General features: G+C 39.7%; 1 protein-coding gene across 1 annotated transcript in view; it reads left to right on the plus strand.

The window, feature by feature from the left end:
• The first annotated feature begins 11456 nt into the window (after positions 1-11456).
• The window catches only part of NCOA3 (nuclear receptor coactivator 3), a 51747-nt gene continuing 43494 nt past the window's right edge, over positions 11457-19709 (plus strand). The window contains exons 1-7 of the mRNA XM_054979528.1: positions 11457-11551; positions 11964-12136; positions 13352-13452; positions 14303-14477; positions 16710-16898; positions 17086-17187; positions 18036-18173. Of these exons, the coding sequence (XP_054835503.1) occupies positions 11463-11551; positions 11964-12136; positions 13352-13452; positions 14303-14477; positions 16710-16898; positions 17086-17187; positions 18036-18173 (967 nt within the window). The 5' untranslated portion in view covers positions 11457-11462. The remainder of the gene's footprint in view (positions 11552-11963; positions 12137-13351; positions 13453-14302; positions 14478-16709; positions 16899-17085; positions 17188-18035; positions 18174-19709) is intronic.

A 19709-nucleotide genomic window follows, 5' to 3' on the forward strand; every position in this document is an offset into this window, starting at 1 on the left:
TGCCTTTGGACACAATATGCTTCATTGTGTTAACATTCTTTGTAACAAAGATCCTGGCCACACCTTAGCATCTGCAGCCAAAAATCCCCTCCCCCGTTCCATGATTTGATACTGGGCAGCTGAGAGTTGCTTCCCACATCCTTCATACAACTGAAGTAGCTAAGACTGCCTCTGCTATACCACAAACAGGGCTTGTGTACATTTTGACCAACCATGGTTATGCCATGTCTGAATGCAGTCGAAAATGCACATAGGGATTGTGTTGAATTTACAGGGAGGATTTGAGAATGTTTCTGAATTCATTATTGCATTTTTAAGGCTCAGTACAAATGTCACAGACAAGCTACTGTTTATCCATGATAGGTGTGAACCTTGCGTCATGTGCTAGGTGCTGTCTGTTTTTTATGGGATTAAGTTCTAGTAATGGTGAGTACAGAGCCAGGCAATGCTAGTTATTCCTGATTTAATTAGACTGCAGCAAAGGTGTACTACTGTAAATTATGTAGTAACAAGAATTCTGTAGTAGTAATGAGAAGGGTGTGAACTTCATAAGAGTAACCAGAAAAAACGAAAAAAGTATAATTTTAACATGAGATGCTTTTAAACTCTTTCTCTGCAGTTTGCTTTGTGCTTACCATACCATACCTCTTTATCAGGAACAGAACACTGGGATAGAAACACTGTGATATTTTTATTTGGTTACTTGTTCTTCTGTCCTTCCCAAACTCATCTTGATTTAAAAATGCTGGTCCATGCATAGTGCCAAATGGTGGGGGAGTAATGTTTCTCCCTGGTCCTCTTTTATTGCACTGTAAGCTGCCAGTGGACTAGTCTTTCCTTGCCCTGAGAGAGCCCTCGAATAAGACTAACTGTGTCCTTAAGGACTTGTAAATATCAGTGGCCCAGCAGCTCCTGTGACTCCTTCTGAAACAGTGCCAGAGCCAGGGACTGCTTCAGCAGATCATAGGATAAATCCTAGGTGTATTTTTTGGGTTTGTTGCCCTTCTCCCCTTTATATAGAAAGTATGTGATTAGTTCTGATTTTAAACATCTAGATTTCTTAAAACTATTTAATACTACCTTTTTATAATCTTCAGCAGAAAGGGAATTCTGAAAGATATCTGTACAGAATCTAGACCTCCTGTTTATGTAACACTGCTCTGAGAATGAGTCAGAAAGCGCTCTTTAAAACCTGATTCACTTATAAAAAATGCAAGAGGACAAAGGAGGAGTTAATGCTAATTGCAGTGCCTTAGTAAGGCTAGACATTGCACTAGGGAAATCCATGAAGCTGTCTCGGAGGATATTTTTTTAATCCTTGCTGAGTATACATGAATAATGGAAATGAAGAACAAAACCACATATTCTGACACTTGGGACAATACATTTCCTTGTTTTTTGACTTGGGTTGTATGTTTTAACTGATGAGATGCCCCGTTTGTGTCAAGAACTTTGGTGTTCTTAGTTCTGAAAGTATTAGAGTGGTGTGTTCTATCTTCAGGATGAAAGGGACAGTTACTGCCACAAGAAACTGGCAAACTACTTTGAAACTGAATGTTAGAGCTGTGTAATTGGAATGTTGCCTTTTCCCTTTTAAGGGGAAACTATTTTCTTAGCTATTCAGTTAAAAGGAAAAGTACTCTTATATCTGCATCAGCTGGTATGTGAAAAACTGCTTGTCAAGAACAATGCCTTGCCAGAACTAATGGCTTATTTGAAAAGGCAATGCAGCCATGGAAGTAATCTAATTTTCGTCCATCAGCTTTTATTATTAGCATATTACAGTTCCGGTCTTTGCAGTGTGCACCTTTTAGCACTGTGTGTGCAGTATGAAATGAACAAGGACAAAGTGTTCAATACTGGTGCTTTCTATAGTATACATGATTTTTTAAAATCAAGAGTGAATGTTGAGACATTGAAATAATATTTCTAAGTGTTGTAGTGGAATTACAACCTTAGTTTTAAAAAGTTTAACATATTGAAGCAAAAGGCATGTGATGTGAGTAATGCCAATATAAAAGCGGAAATTATATGTTGTCTCAATCATAATAAAAGAAGATGCTTGAGATTGGCTCTTGTTCTTTTTAGCCTCTCCTCCATTTTTTTTTGCCTGTCTTGTTTGTGAGAAACTTGCTCCATATTGCAGTGTTCTGTGCTGCATAACAAATGAATACTTACAAATGAATAAACCAAAAAGACAGTATAATGGAGTTCCCCAGGAAGTAAGACAGCAGGATTTGAGTCCAGTAGCACCTTAGAGACCAAATGTTTTTCATGGTATAAACTTTTGACAGCCAAGCCTACCTTTTTCAGATACAAGGAGTGGAGATCCTTGAGCCTTTATATCCCAGTCAGTGCACCTGAAGAAGGGAGCTTTGACTCTTGAAAGCTTATATCCTGAAAATCTTGTTGATCTTTAAGGTGCTATTCCTGCTGTTCTACTGCAGACCAATATAGCTACCTACCTGAAACCAGGAAGTAAGAGCCACGATGATAAAAGACCCAAGATGAGCTTTACTTGTAGATTAGAGCAACTTGAGGAAGATTGTAGGCAACAGAAGGGAAGTGTGTGGGACAGTGGGAGCTTCATGCTAATTTTGCATAGCACAGAGCTATGGCTCTTGAGCAAAGAATTTTGTTCCTCACAATACCGAGAGGAGAGTTTTTATTCTTGTTCAGCTACAAAATGTCCCAGGAACCATTACTTTGCACTTACATTGAATTTCCATGTATCATACTTTTGAATATTCATCCTGTTCTGACAGATCCTCTTTGTTGGATCTTGGTATTAACTGCTTGGGATCTCAGAATCCTGAATACTCTGATGATCTGGGATTATTAATAGCAAGCCTGGAAGTCCTTACCTTCTAGTTTGTAAGCAGTTTCTTTCGTCTGACTTTCTTCCTATTCTGATTGGTAATAGGATCGTAGCCATGTCTTAAAACTATTAAGTGGATAAGGACTTTGACAAAATCTTTTTGAATGGCCCTATATAATGTGTACAGACTGGCCTCTGTTCAATTCTCCATTCTAAAATATTGATAGTGTTCATTCTAAAATGTTGGTAAGGCAGAAGCCTTTGCTGGTGATTTTGTCTTTTAACTCTTGTTGAGTATTACTTTATATCGTATTACTCAAATCAGCCGTCGCATTGACAAATCTGTAGCATTCCGGATTCCTTTATTAAAAGTTGGTATCTTCTGAGCCTTTCACAGTATCTTTGCAGGATTTTTCAAAATAATATATACAAGACTATTTCTTAAACAGTAAAGGTTTGCACTCTCTCCAGTTGGCCAGATTAAATCTGAGCAATTTGCCACAAGTAGATGTCAGCTTGGTGCCTGTATCTCTGATTGCCAGGTCCTTCAGCCAGTGGCACAAATGTTAGAAAAGTCTCTGCGATATGATCTAATTGTTCAAATAACTGAGTGAATTGGGATCTTTGGCAGAAGAATTTTAATATTATTTCAGCGCTTTAAATTTGTATTTTTATTGTATTTTTGCTGCTTTCTTGGCCACTGGGGGTTGCTTATGATGAAAGCATTGTCAAGGTGCAAATTAGGAGATGGTTGAGTCTAGATGCTAATCTTTATGTGACCATATTGCCAATCACCTCTCTAATTGGTATTGTTCATCTGAATGCAGCTACTGTCAGTGTTGTCAACTCAGATGTTTAAACGCATACAAATGCATGTGCAACTAGTTGTGATGAAAGGCACTACTTAAATTTCTTAAGAAATTATCTGCTTGTACAAAGCTCTTCACCTGACTACTAATAATTATCTATAAGTAGTCTTGAGTTAAAAGTATTAATTTTCAAACTCTGGATTTTGCATAGGACTATAGTCTGTGCTTTTACATGTGAATGCCTCATAAATATTTCCCAGGAGCAATTTATTTTTCTAATTAGCTTGAACAGTCTCTGTCTTACGTAGTGGTTCAAGTGGTTTTGAATAAATCTATTCAAATACAGCCGTTGTTAAAAACTTTACGTAGGTTACTGTAATTCTCTGCAGAACACTAAGAATGCTTGATAAGTGGCAGAATCACTACCTTATATAAAATGCATCACTTTACCTTTAAAGTTAAAAAAGAAAAGGAACTTGCAAGAGCCTTGACTGTACAAACAGCTGTTAATAATGAATATTATTTTGGCCATGGTCTAATTTACATACGGAGAGGTTCCATAAATATGAGACCATTGCTTAAACTGTGCCCTGATCTGGATGAGCCAGGCTACCCTGATCTTATCAGATCTCAGAAGCTGAATAGGGTAAGTCCTGGTTGGTACTTGGATGGGAGACCACCAAGGAAGTCTACAGTTGCTATGCAGAGGCACCCAATGTCAAGTTACCTCTGCTCATCTCTTGCCTTGAAACCCAGTGGAGTCAGCTGCAACTTGATAACACTGTCCACCACTGCAACTTATATGTGGAATCTCTTAATCTTGTATGTGCTTAGGCTGCGGCAGGCATCATTGTAGAAAATGAGTCTTCCTGTTGTATAGAACAGAACCACTGTCTGGTGCCGTGGTTAGAATCTGGCCTGCAGAAGGCTTCTAACTGGTCCCACACAGGTTGCTCCAGCCTCTTCAACTCCAAGGAAGGTTATGTCAGTGGCTGAGATGGTATAACTGATCTGAGAGAGTTAATGTTGTATGGGAGGGAAAGGGAATAAATTTGCCACGGCTACATTCCCATCCAAGATTAATATGGTATGAAGATGGCCGGTAAGTTAAGCTAGTGCTCCAGTGTTGTTATCCTCTTCACTGAAACCAAATGAGGAGCACACGGACAATAGTGGGCAGTGAGAAACAATAGCAGCAACTCTTGTTCCTCTTCCATACTCACGAGCACTCGCTAGGATTGCTTTCAGGCCTGTGGGGAAGGAAGTGACATAGATATCCCCAGCATGAGATCACCAAGGATAAATTGGCACCATTGTCCAAGCAGAAGTTGCCACAAGAAGTAAAGATTAAAAAGAGAGAGAGAGAGAGAGAGAGAGAGAGACTCAGTTAACTGTGTGTGTTCATCCATGATGGATGGAAGTATAACAAGAAATATGACATGCACCCAACAAAATTAATGTAATATATCATGTTTAATGTGAAATTCAAGTTGGAACACAAAACTGAGATTCTGCCTCAGGTTTCTTACTCTTTTTAAAAAGTATACTTTGATACACAGTGCGCTTATTGGATATTAACAATTTGGTATACTTGAATGAGTTTATAGACTTGTAAATGAATGAAAATCTCAGATGTGTTTATATGAAAGCTTCCATGCCGTGCACATTAAATAACTGTGCTGGAAGGTCTGCACTGGCTGCTCATCTGTTTCTAGGAACTATTGGAAGTGCTGGTTCTTACCCATAAGGACTTAGACAGTTCAGGGTCAGGGTATTTGAAGGGATGACCTCTTCCCATATCGTCTAGCCTGCAAGTTAACATCCTCCTCATGAGCTTTGCTGTTTGCCCCTCAGTGCAGAGAGGTGAGGTGGATAGCAACTAGAGATGGGGCATTTTTAGTGGTTTCTAACAGTGGCACCTCACTGCTAGAAACACCCCCACTTAAGTATTGCTTGGCACCAGCCTTATTCTCTTTTAAGCACCAAATCATCTCATTTCTTTTTACTTAACCTTTTAACTAAGGAGCTGATCTTTTAAAATTGTGTCTGCTGTAGCCTCAGAGATACCTTCTGTGTTTAGTAGTTTTGTATGCTTTGGCTTGTTTTTAATAGCTATATGGTTTATGTAACTATTGGCTGCCTCAGGCAGGTCTCTGAAGAGGCAGTATAAACATTGCCTAAATAAATCTTCCAGTTGCTTCCCTAGCTCACTCCATCCATCTACTGAAGCAGTTTCTTGCCTTTGAGCTGTCACACTGGTTAGTTAGCCTCTTAGAATTCATAAGAAATTATTGCAGCAACTGTTCTTGAACTGACATGCCAGTTTGGCTTGTCACAAGCATTTGAGTTACCTGTTGAACCATTGGCTTTGGGGACTGAAGAGCTTTACCTTGAACAGTGTTGGTGCTTTTGAGTCACTGCATGTAGCAGAGTCCCAGTTAGCACCGTGACTCTTCTCTGAGAAATCCATGAAGCCTTGTGCCTCTTAAACAGCTCCAGAAATTAGGAAAGGCAGTTATTTAACTTCTGGAGCTTAGATTTTTTGTCATTATACATTCAGCGTGGTCCTTAGCTTTAAAGGGGTTATATACAGGGACTGTATATGGCATTAGTGGTACGAGGAGCCAAAAGCACCTCATGAAGCCCCAGCAAACCCCTTCAATAAGATAGTCCCAGTACAAATTGGCCTGCATGCCTCATACTGTCAGACACAACAATAGGAGCTAGAAATAGTACACCCACTGCCTCTTCTGGAGCTCATTCCTGGTGCAAATGCACTTAACCAAAAGCAATGTAAGATGATCTGATATCAGGTTGATTTTGTGTCCAGGATATCATCAGTAGAGATTATTGCTTGAAAAACAGGTTTCTTTCTTCCTTAAAAAAAAAAAAAGATTCTCCACAAAAAGTTAGCAAAAAGATTGCATAACAACTTTTTGCAAGCTTATTTTTATTTATTAAAATATTTATACCCCATCTTTCCATCCTGTATAGGAAACCCAAGGTGATACTTAACCACAAAAGCTAAAAACAGCAGCAATAGAACCAGCAAAGATAAACAACAAAAGCTGCAACATAAAAAGTAAGTGGTATTTAGGTATGCTGATTTTCCTGGCACAAACTAAAATAAGGTATTTAGCTATGTGTTTTAATAGTTCCTCTGTATTCTGTTGCCTGAGCTGTAGCAACCATTATAAAGATAATTTTGATTTCATGAAATTAGTCAATGGCATTTCATATTGTTTAGAAACTCTGAAACAGACCGTCGACCCACTTAAAAGAAAGAAATCAGCATGCAGAGTGCTTGATACCAACCCAGACCAATGGTGTTACACTCCCCTTGGAAAGTTAGATTAGCATTTTAGGAGTACTGCTTGACACAGCTGTTAACTTAGAAAGCTTGGTGGCTGCGGTGGCTGGGGTGTGCTTGCCCAGCTTTGGTTGGTGCATCAGCTGTGTCCACTCCTGGTTCAGGCAGATTTAGCCACAGTGATCCATGCTTTAGTTACATCTCGACTGGACTATTGCAATGTGCTGTAATCTGGGCTACACTTGAAGTCAGTTTAGAAGAGCCTGCTATCAGAAACATATGACCCAATCTAACAGCAGCTACACTGGCTGCTGATCTGCTCCCGAGCTCAATTCAAGGTGCTTGTTCTATCCTTTAAAGCCCTACATAGCTGGGGATCAGGGCGTCTAAAGACCACCTTTGCCCATATGTTCCTGCCCGAGAGTTAAGGTCACAGGGAGAGGCCCTTCTGCCTGTCCCATCAACTGAAGAAGTTTCATTGGTGGTTGTGCAGGAGAGACCCTTTTTGACAGCCATCCCAGGACTCTGGAACAATCCAGGGAGGTGTACTTGGCCCCCTCACTCTCTAGCTTCAAGAGGCAGCTGAAGGCTGTTTTATGTAGGACACCTTTTAAATATATTTTAACTATATTTTAACTGTTTTTAACTGTAAACCACCTTGAGCATCTTTGGAAGAAAGGCGGCCAATGAATGTGTTAAATAAATAAATAAACTCCCCTGTCCTATTCTTTAGAAGCCTTCACAAGAGCTGCACTTCCAATGAAATTAATTTCAAGCAACTGTAGTCATTAAGCCTCCGTATATGATGGATCAACATTGTTTTTGCTGCGTTCTTAATGGGTGGTTTTTGCATTAATAATTCATTGGATAATTGCCATAGTTGTGAAGGTCTGTAGTTGCATGAAAATCAGCTTTTGCTAAGCATCTTCAGCACTGGATCCTAATCAGCAGGGGGACAGATTCTCTGGGTTTCTGGGGCAAATTTTTTGAAGCATTTCATTGCAGGATCAGTAACAATAATATTGTTAGGAAAAAGTGGAGGACTGTGCTGGGATATATATTACAGTCACGTTACCAGGGAAATAGCTTACCAGGTTGTTACTTTATGGCAGCATCCCTTGTTTTAGAATACGTTCTTTAAATGGTAACCTTTAGTTTAGAATACAGCCACTAGAATAAAACACAGATAGAAGCTAACATAATTCTCGAAGAGCCCTTATTTTTAAACATTCTTTTCTTTTAACGCTGTGGACCTTGTTTCCCAGTTAAATGGTACCTCAAAGGAAGGGGGGAAAGGTATATTGTAAAAGATCGGTGAGGAAAGAGCTCTCAGTCAACTGATGGTGCAGAATTTTAAGTGAACTTTCCATTGGGAAAAAAATGTGCTTTTGCGTGTTCTGTATAATTCTTCTCATGTAACATATTTTGCAGACATGAACACATTAGTATATAGCAGCCCCCAACAGGAAAGCATTCTGTTGTACCTTAAAGACAGGCTGACAAATTATGTCGGTGCAGAGTTCTTTCGCAGTTTATGGGGTGGGGATCTCTGGACTGTGAAAGTTCATGTCATAATAAATTGGTTAGTTTTAAGATGCCCAAAGCCTTTCTGCTCTTCTGCAACAAGTATTCTTGAACGTAACTCTGTTAACACTGAAATTATTTGTTGTTGAACAGCTTACTGGGAAGAGCAACTTTCCTTTAACCCTGTTGCATATTTGGATTAATATGAAGTATCTTGGATTTATTCATGATGTTGAACGGTTTCCTCTAAATACAAAACCGCACTTACTTAATTTCTAATGTTTGCCCTCACCCTTCCTGTGCCTTTCCCTAGCCCTTTATCTTATTCTGTGCATTTCCTGTCTCTTCTTATGGCAGCTTCTAGGACTGCTAAACTGTGTGTCTGCTTAGGAATGCAGTTGCTATGAGAGCAGCACCAAACACGGCAGTCTGTACACATCTACATAATACCACTTCAAGGTTTGGGACATGAAAACAAACGGGCTCACATGCCCTCTCTTACCACATAAGAAGTAAAGGTTGGGGTCTGGCTTGTACCTTTTGCATGACTGAACTACAGATGTTTGCTTACATTCTTCCTCAGTTAAAACTGTGCTCTGTCTTTTTCTGTTTTTGCTTGTGTGTGTGTGTGTGTGTGTGTGTGTGTGAGAGAGAGAGAGAGAGAGAGAGAGAGAGAGAGAGAGAGAGAGAGAGAGAGTGTTTTGCTGTCCCTTAAATGCCACTTGCCCAATTGTTTGATGCTGCCCTGCCATCTAGTGGCAAGCATGCAACTTAACACTATGCTTTTTTGGTCCATTTCTCTGCTTTCTAGGTTTCTAATCAAGCAAAATCGTTTAAAGCTTATTGTACCCCCTCTCCTACTATATAGTACATATGAGAGTTAAAAAAAGGGGGGAAAGCAAATGAGAATGTGTACTAAATACACTTTTAAAAAGTCAACAAACCAACTGAAGCTATATTTAGATATGCTTATGTAGATTTATATGATGCCTCTCTAAGAGAAGCCCTAGGCTGAGAACCACCATTTAGCATACATTTTTTGGTTTAGCTAATTCCTGTGCTAGTTTTGGGTGATGTTACTTTTTCCAACATGGAAGTCTTCTAATGGTATCAAGCAATTGACCTTACAAAGTGTCTGTCTGTCCAATGCACTGCTATTTCTGTACTTATTGCACCAACAAGCCAGAAAATCAAGTCTTTGTAGGAAAGGTCCTTCAGCTTTTTTTGGGGGGGGAATGCAAAGAGTTAATCTAGGATCAGTGGAGAGCCTTAAAAATCAAAGCAAAATTGCATTTTTCTAATGTATACTAGGCCTTTAAATGTACGCTGTTCAGTGGAAGGGTTGGAAGAATATTGGTATGAAATGCAGTAAAATTTAGACTTTTTCTATTGTGAAGTGATGCTGAAAATTTAAGAGAATTTTCTCTGATCTTTCTTTTGATTTGTCAAATTTACTATCTTAGTCCTTGTTCAGACTGGAAATGAAACTTTATTTGACGGTATTTTGCTATAAAGCAGGGACAGTCTGATGTTGTGCTGTGGCTGTTCTTGGCCTAAAAAAATGAGGAAACGAAACGTTTCCATGTGTGACTGTGAGCATAGGCTTCCTTGGCTTCTGTTCTGGCTGAGAGGAGAAGTATTGGCTGGGGTTTTTTTTTCAGCCAAAGAATGAGGGTCACTACACACTGCACCTTAAGCGTACATGTAAAACTTCTGTTCATCAAAAAACATAGTGTATGAGTACGACACATACTTTTAACCATACTTTTAAGCCTAACTTGGCTACAGGCTCCTGTTTGAGAACTCAAGGTTTGCAAACGTAATGTAGGAAAAAGATCTCATAACATCTTGGACCAGATGGAGGAGCATAAGAGTTCTTTCAGTCCTGATGGTTTGGGGGGCACTGGTATATTTTAATGCTTCAAAGGGCCAAAGTTCATAGATTTGATAACCAAATTATGACTTGTCCCTGGGGGTTGGATGAGCTCTTTTCCTCTCTGGTTTGTGCATGCCATTCCGTTAACCATCCATGATATGAATTGATTTGCAGAAATGTAAATGAAACGTGGGTTGAAGCGATACACATCAAATCATGATTATTTCTGTTCCCAAAAAGGAAAAGGTAGGAACTTCAGGGGACTCTGCCAGACATAGTGGATCGACTCCATGGTTTCTGAATTGATTCACTTTTTTGTAAGCTACCCATTCCAGTAGAAAGGACATTCAGTTTTCCTGCAGTAATCTCGTGACTTTTGTGTTTTAAAAAATAGTAGTGGCCTCATTATGTTTGCATGAAATCAGGAACATATTCCATGTAGATGTGCTACTATGAAAGCTCTAGGCATCTACTGTACATTCTGTACACACTGCAAGTATTTTGCACAACCATTTAGTTCATGTTGAGCTGCTGCTCTTGGACCATTCTTTGGTCCCAAAGGGTGAAAGTTGTATGAGAAAGGAATCCTGAAAATGTTGCTTCCATTTGCCTGGCTATCACCACTTTCAGGCTTCTATCTTAGCTCATAAGCAGTCCCTGTGTGGTTGGAAGAGCCCACCAAGGGCTCTGATATGCTCTCTGCTTCTGACTCAGTCAGGGTACCGTACAAAATCGCAGGATAGTCATGTGCTCTCTGCAGCATCACAGAAGCTCCTTGGCATCCTTGCATTGGGCTGTGGCAAGTTGGAAAGGAGTCCCAAGAGTGGTGCTGGCCAAGTGAAAGGAAGTGCTGCTCTCAGGCTATTCTCCAAGGTAATCTGTTGCCCTGCATGAATTGAAAGTTAAGTCTAGCGTATTGTTACTGCTCAGTTTCATGTATACATGGTAGGGGAAAAAAAGATAGTGGTGGTTAAAATCACTGGAATTGATGATTGCCATAGCTTGTTGCTGTGAAAGTTGAATCAAGTTCCTAATTTTAGTGCTTTTGAAAAGCATAGCTATATGCTTGAGAAATTTTCAAATTGGCTATTCCTTTACTGTTTCAGGTGCTGATGTTTGAGCAGGATGAGTGGATTAGGAGAAACTACCTTGGACGGCATGACCAGTGATTCAAGAAAGCGTAAGCCGTTGCCCTGTGATACCCCGGGACAAGGGTACACAATGCTCATTTTTTGATACTTATTATGGGATACTTATGAATAGTAAATTGGGGTTTTGGTTTTTGAAACTGAAATGTGTATTAACATTATCTCATTATGGGTTTTCATATAGGTGTAATTAAATATCTTTATTTCCCCCCACGACATTGGTTTTAAACTAAATTGTTATGCTGTTTTATATTTGTTGTACTCTGCTCTGAGCCCACTTGCAGCAACAGCAGACTAGAAATATAATTGATAATAATAATACTCCCCCTCCCCAGCTTCCCCAACTAGTTTCCCCCGCTTATTCGTAAATCTGTAAATTATCTGCACATTTACAATAATTTTGGTGGTATACAGATTGTATAAAAGATGATAGTTTTATCATGAAGCTTAAGTATATAAAAATATCTATCTTTTCTAGTTTGATCTGCAGTGGGGAGAAACGTCGACGTGAACAGGAAAGCAAATATATTGAAGAACTGGCTGAACTGATATCTGCTAATCTGAGTGACATTGACAATTTCAATGTCAAACCAGATAAATGCGCAATTTTAAAGGAAACTGTTAGACAGATAAGACAGATAAAGGAACAAGGCAAGATATTTATTCTTAAATTATAAAGGAAAATCTGTATTCCATTATGTGTAAATTTTCCGACAATCAGGCTCAGTGGTTGGATATAACCCACCACCAGTGTAAGACGCTGCCAGATGTGGATTTTCACCATGTTTCCATACTTCCAGTAGACCCCTTTTGACCCCTGGAAATATTCTTGGAAGCATGGGTTGGAATTGTAGTGTCCTCTCCTTCTTCCTTCACACCGCAGTCCCTGCCCTCCAACCCACCCAGCAATTTGTCCATGATATCTCTAGGGGTCAAAAGGGATTGTTGGAAAAACAAGGGAAGTGTGGTTCTTTACATTTCTGTAAATGTCAAAGGGGATTTATTGTCGAAGGCTTTCACGGCCGGAGAACGATGGTTGTTGGGGGTTTTCCGGGCTGTATTGCCGTGGTCTTGGCATTGTAGTTCCTGACGTTTCGCCAGCAGCTGTGGCTGGCATCTTCAGAGGTGTAGCACCAAAAGACAGAGATCTCTCAGTGTCCTGAGAGACACTGAGAGATCTCTGTCTTTTGGTGCTACACCTCTGAAGATGCCAGCCACAGCTGCTGGCGAAACGTCAGGAACTACAATGCCAAGACCACGGCAATACAGCCCGGAAAACCCCCAACAACCATCAAAGGGGATTGTTGGGAAAATGTGTTTTTTTACATTTTTGTTCTCTCTGAAGCATTTGATCATTGATCACAATAATTGATCATTAACATTATCAAAAAAGCAAACTGAAAAAAAATACAATCTGGGGCAGGATGAACAAAATGGAGGACTGATTGATACAATTCTAAACTGAATTCCAGTCTTCATTATCTTGTGCTAGAAATCATAAAATAATAGATATTGATTATTGCCGTGACTGTTTTTCAAGATCTGTTATTACTTGTAGTATGTTAAGGAATCAGTTTTAGGATCACGTATTCCCTCCTCCCATTCTGTTTTCCTTCCTTGTTTCCCTCTCTAGAACGTAACTGTGGAACTAAGGAAATTTTCAAATTGGCAGATTCTGTCTTGCAAGAATAGGGTTAGCCCTGTGCAAAGCAGTTACCTGTGTTGCCGCTGTGGTAAGAGAAGCAGGGAAAGTACAGAAAGAGGGTAGAACATGTGTTTATCTTTAAGGCAATTTGAATGTGTTGCGGAAGTTTGCCAGTATGCTTACGTACTGTGCCACTTATAAAACTTGCTTTGCAATTTTAGGGAAAACAGCTTCTACTGATGATGATGTTCAGAAGGCTGACGTATCTTCAACAGGTCAAGGAGTTATTGACAAGGATTCCTTGGGACCTCTTTTGTTACAGGCAAGCTCAGAGGATATTCAGTTTTTGTATTGCTGTATGAGGACAAGATACATTACATGGGCATTTGAACTACACACTTCTTCTCTCCCCTTCCCTGTAATAAAAATACATTAAGGTGTGATTTGTAAAGATGATTGATGCAATTGCTGTAAAGCACTTTAAACATTAGGAATGTGATTTTTTCCGCACCTAGGAACAGTGTCTAAACATGAAAGGATCCTCATAGGTTCTCCCCCCTCCCCATGCAGACCATTATAATATGGAGAACTGTAGGAGAAATTCCAGACTAAGTGAAAGGACTGAACTGAGAGATGGGAAGCGTACATTGCTTTCCTACTCCCTTTAAAAGCCTAGGGTGTTTGACAAGCACATACATCCAAGGGGCAGAGACATGCTTTTACACTGCCTTCAGACAAAGCAGGAGCTTCCATCTGCCTTGCTAGAGTGGATTACCATAATGTGTTCTGCCCAAAGGTGCCTATTAAAGATTGTTGAAAAATTTTAATTTTCACTGTGCATTTAAAATTCATCTTTGGAACTTGATCTAAAGTTTAGTTGATCTCAGATGCAGTGACCAGAATTTTAACTGATGCAGGCTATGAGGCTACACAGCACTAGAGATTTGTGTTTCTTACTTTTTCTTCCCTGGATGCAGCTCTGTCTCTCAGGTGAGCAGCTTCAGCTAGAAGTTGCTCTGAGTGCTCATCTTCTGTGAGAGATGCCCAGGGCTAAGTTGTGGAAGTGTGCTGGTTCATTGCAGACGTGTTCACCTACTCCCCTATGTTGTTCACGTATCTGTGAACCACCTGGTCTCTGCTTGGATAACGTCTTGCCATTATCTTGTTTCTAGGCATTAGATGGCTTCTTATTTGTAGTCAATCGAGATGGGAACATTGTATTTGTATCTGAAAACGTTACTCAGTATTTGCAATACAAACAAGAGGACCTGGTTAATACGAGTGTTTACAATATCTTGCATGAAGAGGATCGAAAGGATTTTCTTAAAAACTTACCAAAATCTGCAGGTAAGGCTGCTAATGGTCAATTTTCATTTTTGTTTTGAAATAGTTTTTTGGGTCAGTCATTGTGCAAAGCATTCATCTTTAAGCTTTATAACTGTTTTATTATGCTAAGTAAGGTTATCAATATTTCTTTTCCAGTTACCTTTCACATTATTCTTTTTAATGCAGATAATTATTTGACAAAGTATTCTTAAAAATATGAAGTAAAATCCAGCATTATAATTGAATTACTGGCTGTTCACTTGCATATAGCCAGCAAACTCAAATTCTACATCTTCACCTATCAATTCCATGCCTTGATTAACAAGGAGTTAAAATGTTTCCTTTTTTATGTGGAGTAATGGATTTGAATTTCCTTTCAAATTAGCAAAATACAACAATCAATGTGACTTAGTTTTTGAAACATAGTAATCTAAATTATAACAATCTAGATCCTCAGGAAAGCTTGTTTAAATCCTGCTGATAATCAGTCAGAATTTAATATGATTCAGTCAGAATTAAATATGATTAACTGCGCTGCTGTCTAAAATAATGATCCAGAAAACTGGAACCGCAAGAGGAGGCAGAGTCCTTGTGGTGATTGTTGCTTTCATTCCTTTTTTAAAATCTTACTTCTATTAAGAATTTTTCAGAACAAAAAGAAAAAAAGCTAGCAAAAAATTGAAAGGAAGTAAAAAAAAAAGATGCAAAGATATGACATAATTAACTTAAGCTGGTGAAAAGGGTTACGTGGGAGCATCTGGAGAGAACCCAGCGCCTGGCCTTCCCTTCTGCAATGTAAGAGGTGAATCATTTCTTGTCAGAGCCAACATCAGTCATTAGTTAGGGTTGTTATTCAACCTGCCAGTTAAGCTCTGCCTCTCAAGCCCTGCTTTCCATGCCCCTGGCCTTCAGAGGTGAGGCAGTTGGTGACTAGAGACAGGGCATTTTTTGTGATGGCACCTTGCCTTTGGAACATGCTTCCTTTTGGAGCTTGGCTGGCACTTAACTTTCATTTAGATGCCAGGCCAAAAACCATCTTTTGACTTAGGCTTTTTAATTAGGGGTTTTACGTTAGCAGCTTTTAAATGGTATGCTTCTATTTCATATGAGCAGCCAGAAGACCCCAGCTTAGTCTGAGCTTGTCAGAACTTGGAAGCTAAGTAGGATCAGCCATGGTTAGTACTTGGATGGGAGACCACCAAGGAAGATAGGGATTACTCTTCAGAGAAAGGCATTGGCAAATGACCTCTGACCTTCTCTTGCCTGGAATGCCCTGTGGTTGGGGCTGCCATGAGTCGGTTGTGACTTAATAGCGCCTTCTTTTTCTTCTTTCTGTTTTCTGGATAGTGTTGTGTCCAGTGGCATTGTTTTAATTATATGCCTCCTTGAGCAGGACTCTGAAGAGGCAGCATAGAAATCTAACAAATCAGTAGGCAGCATATGCACAGACTGCAGCAGTACCATGTGTATGTGATGGAAAGGCTCAATATTCTTTTCCATTCACTAGACCTGGCAGCACTTTTCCTTGCCTTCTTACCATGGGAAAACTGAGAGGAGAATCCGTTTCTGCTCGTGTATAGAGGCATAACATTCAGTACATTGGCACCTCCAGTTTCATAAGTGGGGAGACATCCCTGTGACTTTCTGTGGAATGCTTTTTAAGTAACAATGGGTTGGATCCAGCCAACTTCTTTACTCAATCTTACCCATTTCTCCTCCTTATTACAACCTGTATTCCACATGACTTTTGTCCAGGTGGGTCCCATAAATCCCCACCACAGTCTTTTTAATGGTCAAAGGGGATCCTTTATTGCCTTTTTCACCAGTGGAGAAGTTGGTTGGATCCAATCATGGCTAAATCCACATGTACTGGCATAGTGCTAAACTGCCGGAATGCCAGCGTCTTCCTGGTATGATTTCTGACGTCGTGCCACGAGAGCAGCATCGTGGTGCGTTGATGTCAGAAATCACGCCAGGAAGATGCTGGCATTCCAGCAGTTTAGCACTATGCCGGTACGTGTAGATTCAGCCCTTATGTTTGTATCCTGCTCTTGTGTAGGGCTGCAGGTGATCTCTCATCAGAATTAGTGATCAGCTCCACATCCAATTTGCTGTAGAAATGCTTCAGCATTGGATGGCATTAGACCTAACTCTTGGGCCTCCAAGTAACTACTTCAGATTGCAGACTTAGCATCTTGTGCAGAGCTCCCTCTTTTCTTGAGACAGAAGTAAATTTAAATCCTTGTGTTTTAGTGAATGGCGTTTCTTGGACCAATGAAGCACCTAGACAGAAGAGTCATACATTTAACTGCCGCATGTTGGTGAAAACCGTACATGATCTTCTGGAAGATGTAGGGAACAACCCAGAGTCACATCAGAGATTTGAAACCATGCAGTGTTTTGCATTGTCTCAGCCAAGAGCTATGATGGAAGAAGGAGAAGGTAATGGGATGCTGTTAATTTGTTCTGTTGAGTTTTGATCAATATGTATAACTTGCACCATAGTATATGAGGTTCCACGGATTTCTACTTTGTGCCTTAGTAGTGAAGAATATCTGTTAATGCCCTGATTTTAAATAACAACATTTCTACAATAGATATGGAACCAACAGTATGTTTTTAATTGCAGATTTGCAATCCTGTATGATATGTGTGGCCCGTCGTATTTCTACAGTGGAAAGGGTATTTTCTCCAAACACAGAGAGCTTTGTTACAAGGCATGACCTTTCAGGTGAGAAACTTCTCTGGAGAATATATTAAGTATATTTTTATTTCTACTTACAGCACAGAGAGTGTCATGAAATAGATCTTGTCTGTCTTCATATGAGCTGGTGATATTTTAAATATTTTTCTTGTATTATTGACTTGCTCAGCATCTCTCCAATTCAAAGGCTCTGCTCCAACAACACACTTCCCAACTTTCTCCCTAAATGTGTAGGGATACTATTATTGTCCTTCCCTGCCCACTGAGTATTTTAAACTACCTGGCATGCCTCATGGTTTTAGGAATTAATGTGTGAATAGTTTGTGTGTTTGCAAGTGTGTGTGTGCTCCTCTCTAAAACTAGCTTGCCTTGGCCCAGATCATGTGGCTGCTCTACTCTCTTCTCCCCAATGTGAAATCAGCTTTATTATTTGGGCCAGATTCACTTTATCTGATGCATGAATATTCTGGTAAACTGATGCACATATACACATGGAGGAGAGGCAGAAGGATGCAAGTTTGCTCTGACCTACACAAAGAGAGAAATTTCAAAAGAATGTCATCTGAACTGGCCTAAAGATTTGCACAGACAGGCCGAAACGATTAGATAATATTTCCCAGTTTCCTAGCTTAATCAGTAAAATATCTTAAGATCAGGGCCATGAAACATAAGGTTGGTGGCTGTACCTAGCCTAACAAAGTTTTCCTCTTACCTGCATACTGCTTTGTTTGGTAAGTTGCTTGTATACAGGTAATTTCAGCAATTAAGGAGAAATACTTTTCCAGGATAAAACCTTCATAGGCTGGATATTTTATTTATTTATTGGAACTGTTTATGTAAGAATTTTCTCTTACATATTTTTCTTCCCTTGACAGGTAAACTTGTTAACATAGATACAAACTCCCTAAGGTCCATGAGACCGGGATTTGAAGATACAATCCGTCGTTGTATTCAGAGATTTTTATGTGCTAATGAAGGACAGCCATGGTCAAATAAACGTCACTATCAAGAAGGTAAAAAGCTCATATTTCACAAAAAATTTTTTTAAAAGAAATATCAAGCTTGCTTTCACATCTAGGAGTTTAAAATACATAAATCTTGTATTTCTGTGACTAGGGAGCTTGAAAAACTTAAATGGAAGCATCTTTTAGTTGATGCTAAACAAGTTTGTTCTACTTTGTCTTTGGGGGTTGTACTAGATGATCCTAGAGGTCTCTTCCAACCCTGTGATTCTATGATTTATGCGTTCAACCCCATTTTACCTGTAGGAATTACGTATTCTGTCTTATGGTTGCCATCTATGAAAGGTTTTTTCAATGGCTCATTTTAACATGCCCCCATTGGCGGAGCTTCATGGCTGATTTGCAAGGATCCTCTGGGAGCAGAGACAATGTTTACATGGAGCGCAGACATTGGAGTCAATCTCCCACTTCTTTTTTTGCAAGGTGTATGCTAAATACAGAGCTTCCCTGCTTGCTCCTGTTGTAATAATTTATCCCTAACATTCTGTGGATTACCAGCTTTTAAATATTCTTTCAGGTAACAATAGAAAATGCTGTTAAATAAGTTTCAGCAGCTCTGAGCATTCTGCAAAAGTATTGTCTCTAAGATAGATTTCATTTTAAATCTTAATTTTTAATTAGCGAAACATGTAAAATATATGTTGCTATTAACAGCGTTCTTGTGTAATAGACTCAGTGGCTACATTTTGAGAGTCTAACAGCTAGTAGGCCTTTTGGACTTTGTCCTTGAATTAACTGAAATGAAGACATCTAGGAGTAATTGAAATTAATGTATTAAGTAGGTATAGTAAAAGATGCTGTAATGGACTGCACTTTTTAAAAGCCTGGAAGTGCTATACAAACAGCTGAAGGGCTGGTAAGTGTTAATCCCTCACAGACACAGAGAGCTTTGAGTAATAGGCTACTCCAAGAGATCTGACTGAGTAACATGAGCTGGAAAGAAAAGGGTCTGTTTTTAGTCCTAGCTGAATCAAGTGTGAAGAGTTGGGAGACGGTCCTAACTGAAAGCAATTTAACACAAACAGGAGAACTGGGTAAAAGTTGGCAAGGAAGTTCGGGAGGTAGGTGCAGACCCCCATTCAGGCCAAAGAAAGGGGATAGATCAGAGGTGGCCAAACTTGCTTAATGTAAGAGCTGCATAGAATAAATATCAAATGTTTGAAAGCCGCAAGACATGATGCATTAAAGTGACTTCAGAGAAAGAGGTGAGTTTGGGGGAGTGCCCTGAAAGTGGAGTCACAGAAAGGGGTGGGGTTTTGGTGCAGTATGGTGGAAATGACATCATAGTAAAGGGTGGAGCTTTGGAAGTGCCATCACCTGATCTTTGACATGGAAGTGACATCACAGGATATAGCATCACAAAAGTGACACCCCAGGACATGACATTGCTTACTTTTTGCTACAGAAGTGATGTCACATCCTTGCTAGGGGAGGAAAAGGAGGAATGGAAAGACATGGAAAAGAAGGAAGAAGGGGAAGGAAAGACAGAAGGAAGGAAGAGGAGGGAGGATGGAAAGGGAGGGAGGG

Source organism: Eublepharis macularius, chromosome 5, assembly GCF_028583425.1.
Source record: "Eublepharis macularius isolate TG4126 chromosome 5, MPM_Emac_v1.0, whole genome shotgun sequence".
Taxonomy (NCBI): Eukaryota; Metazoa; Chordata; class Lepidosauria; order Squamata; family Eublepharidae; genus Eublepharis; species Eublepharis macularius.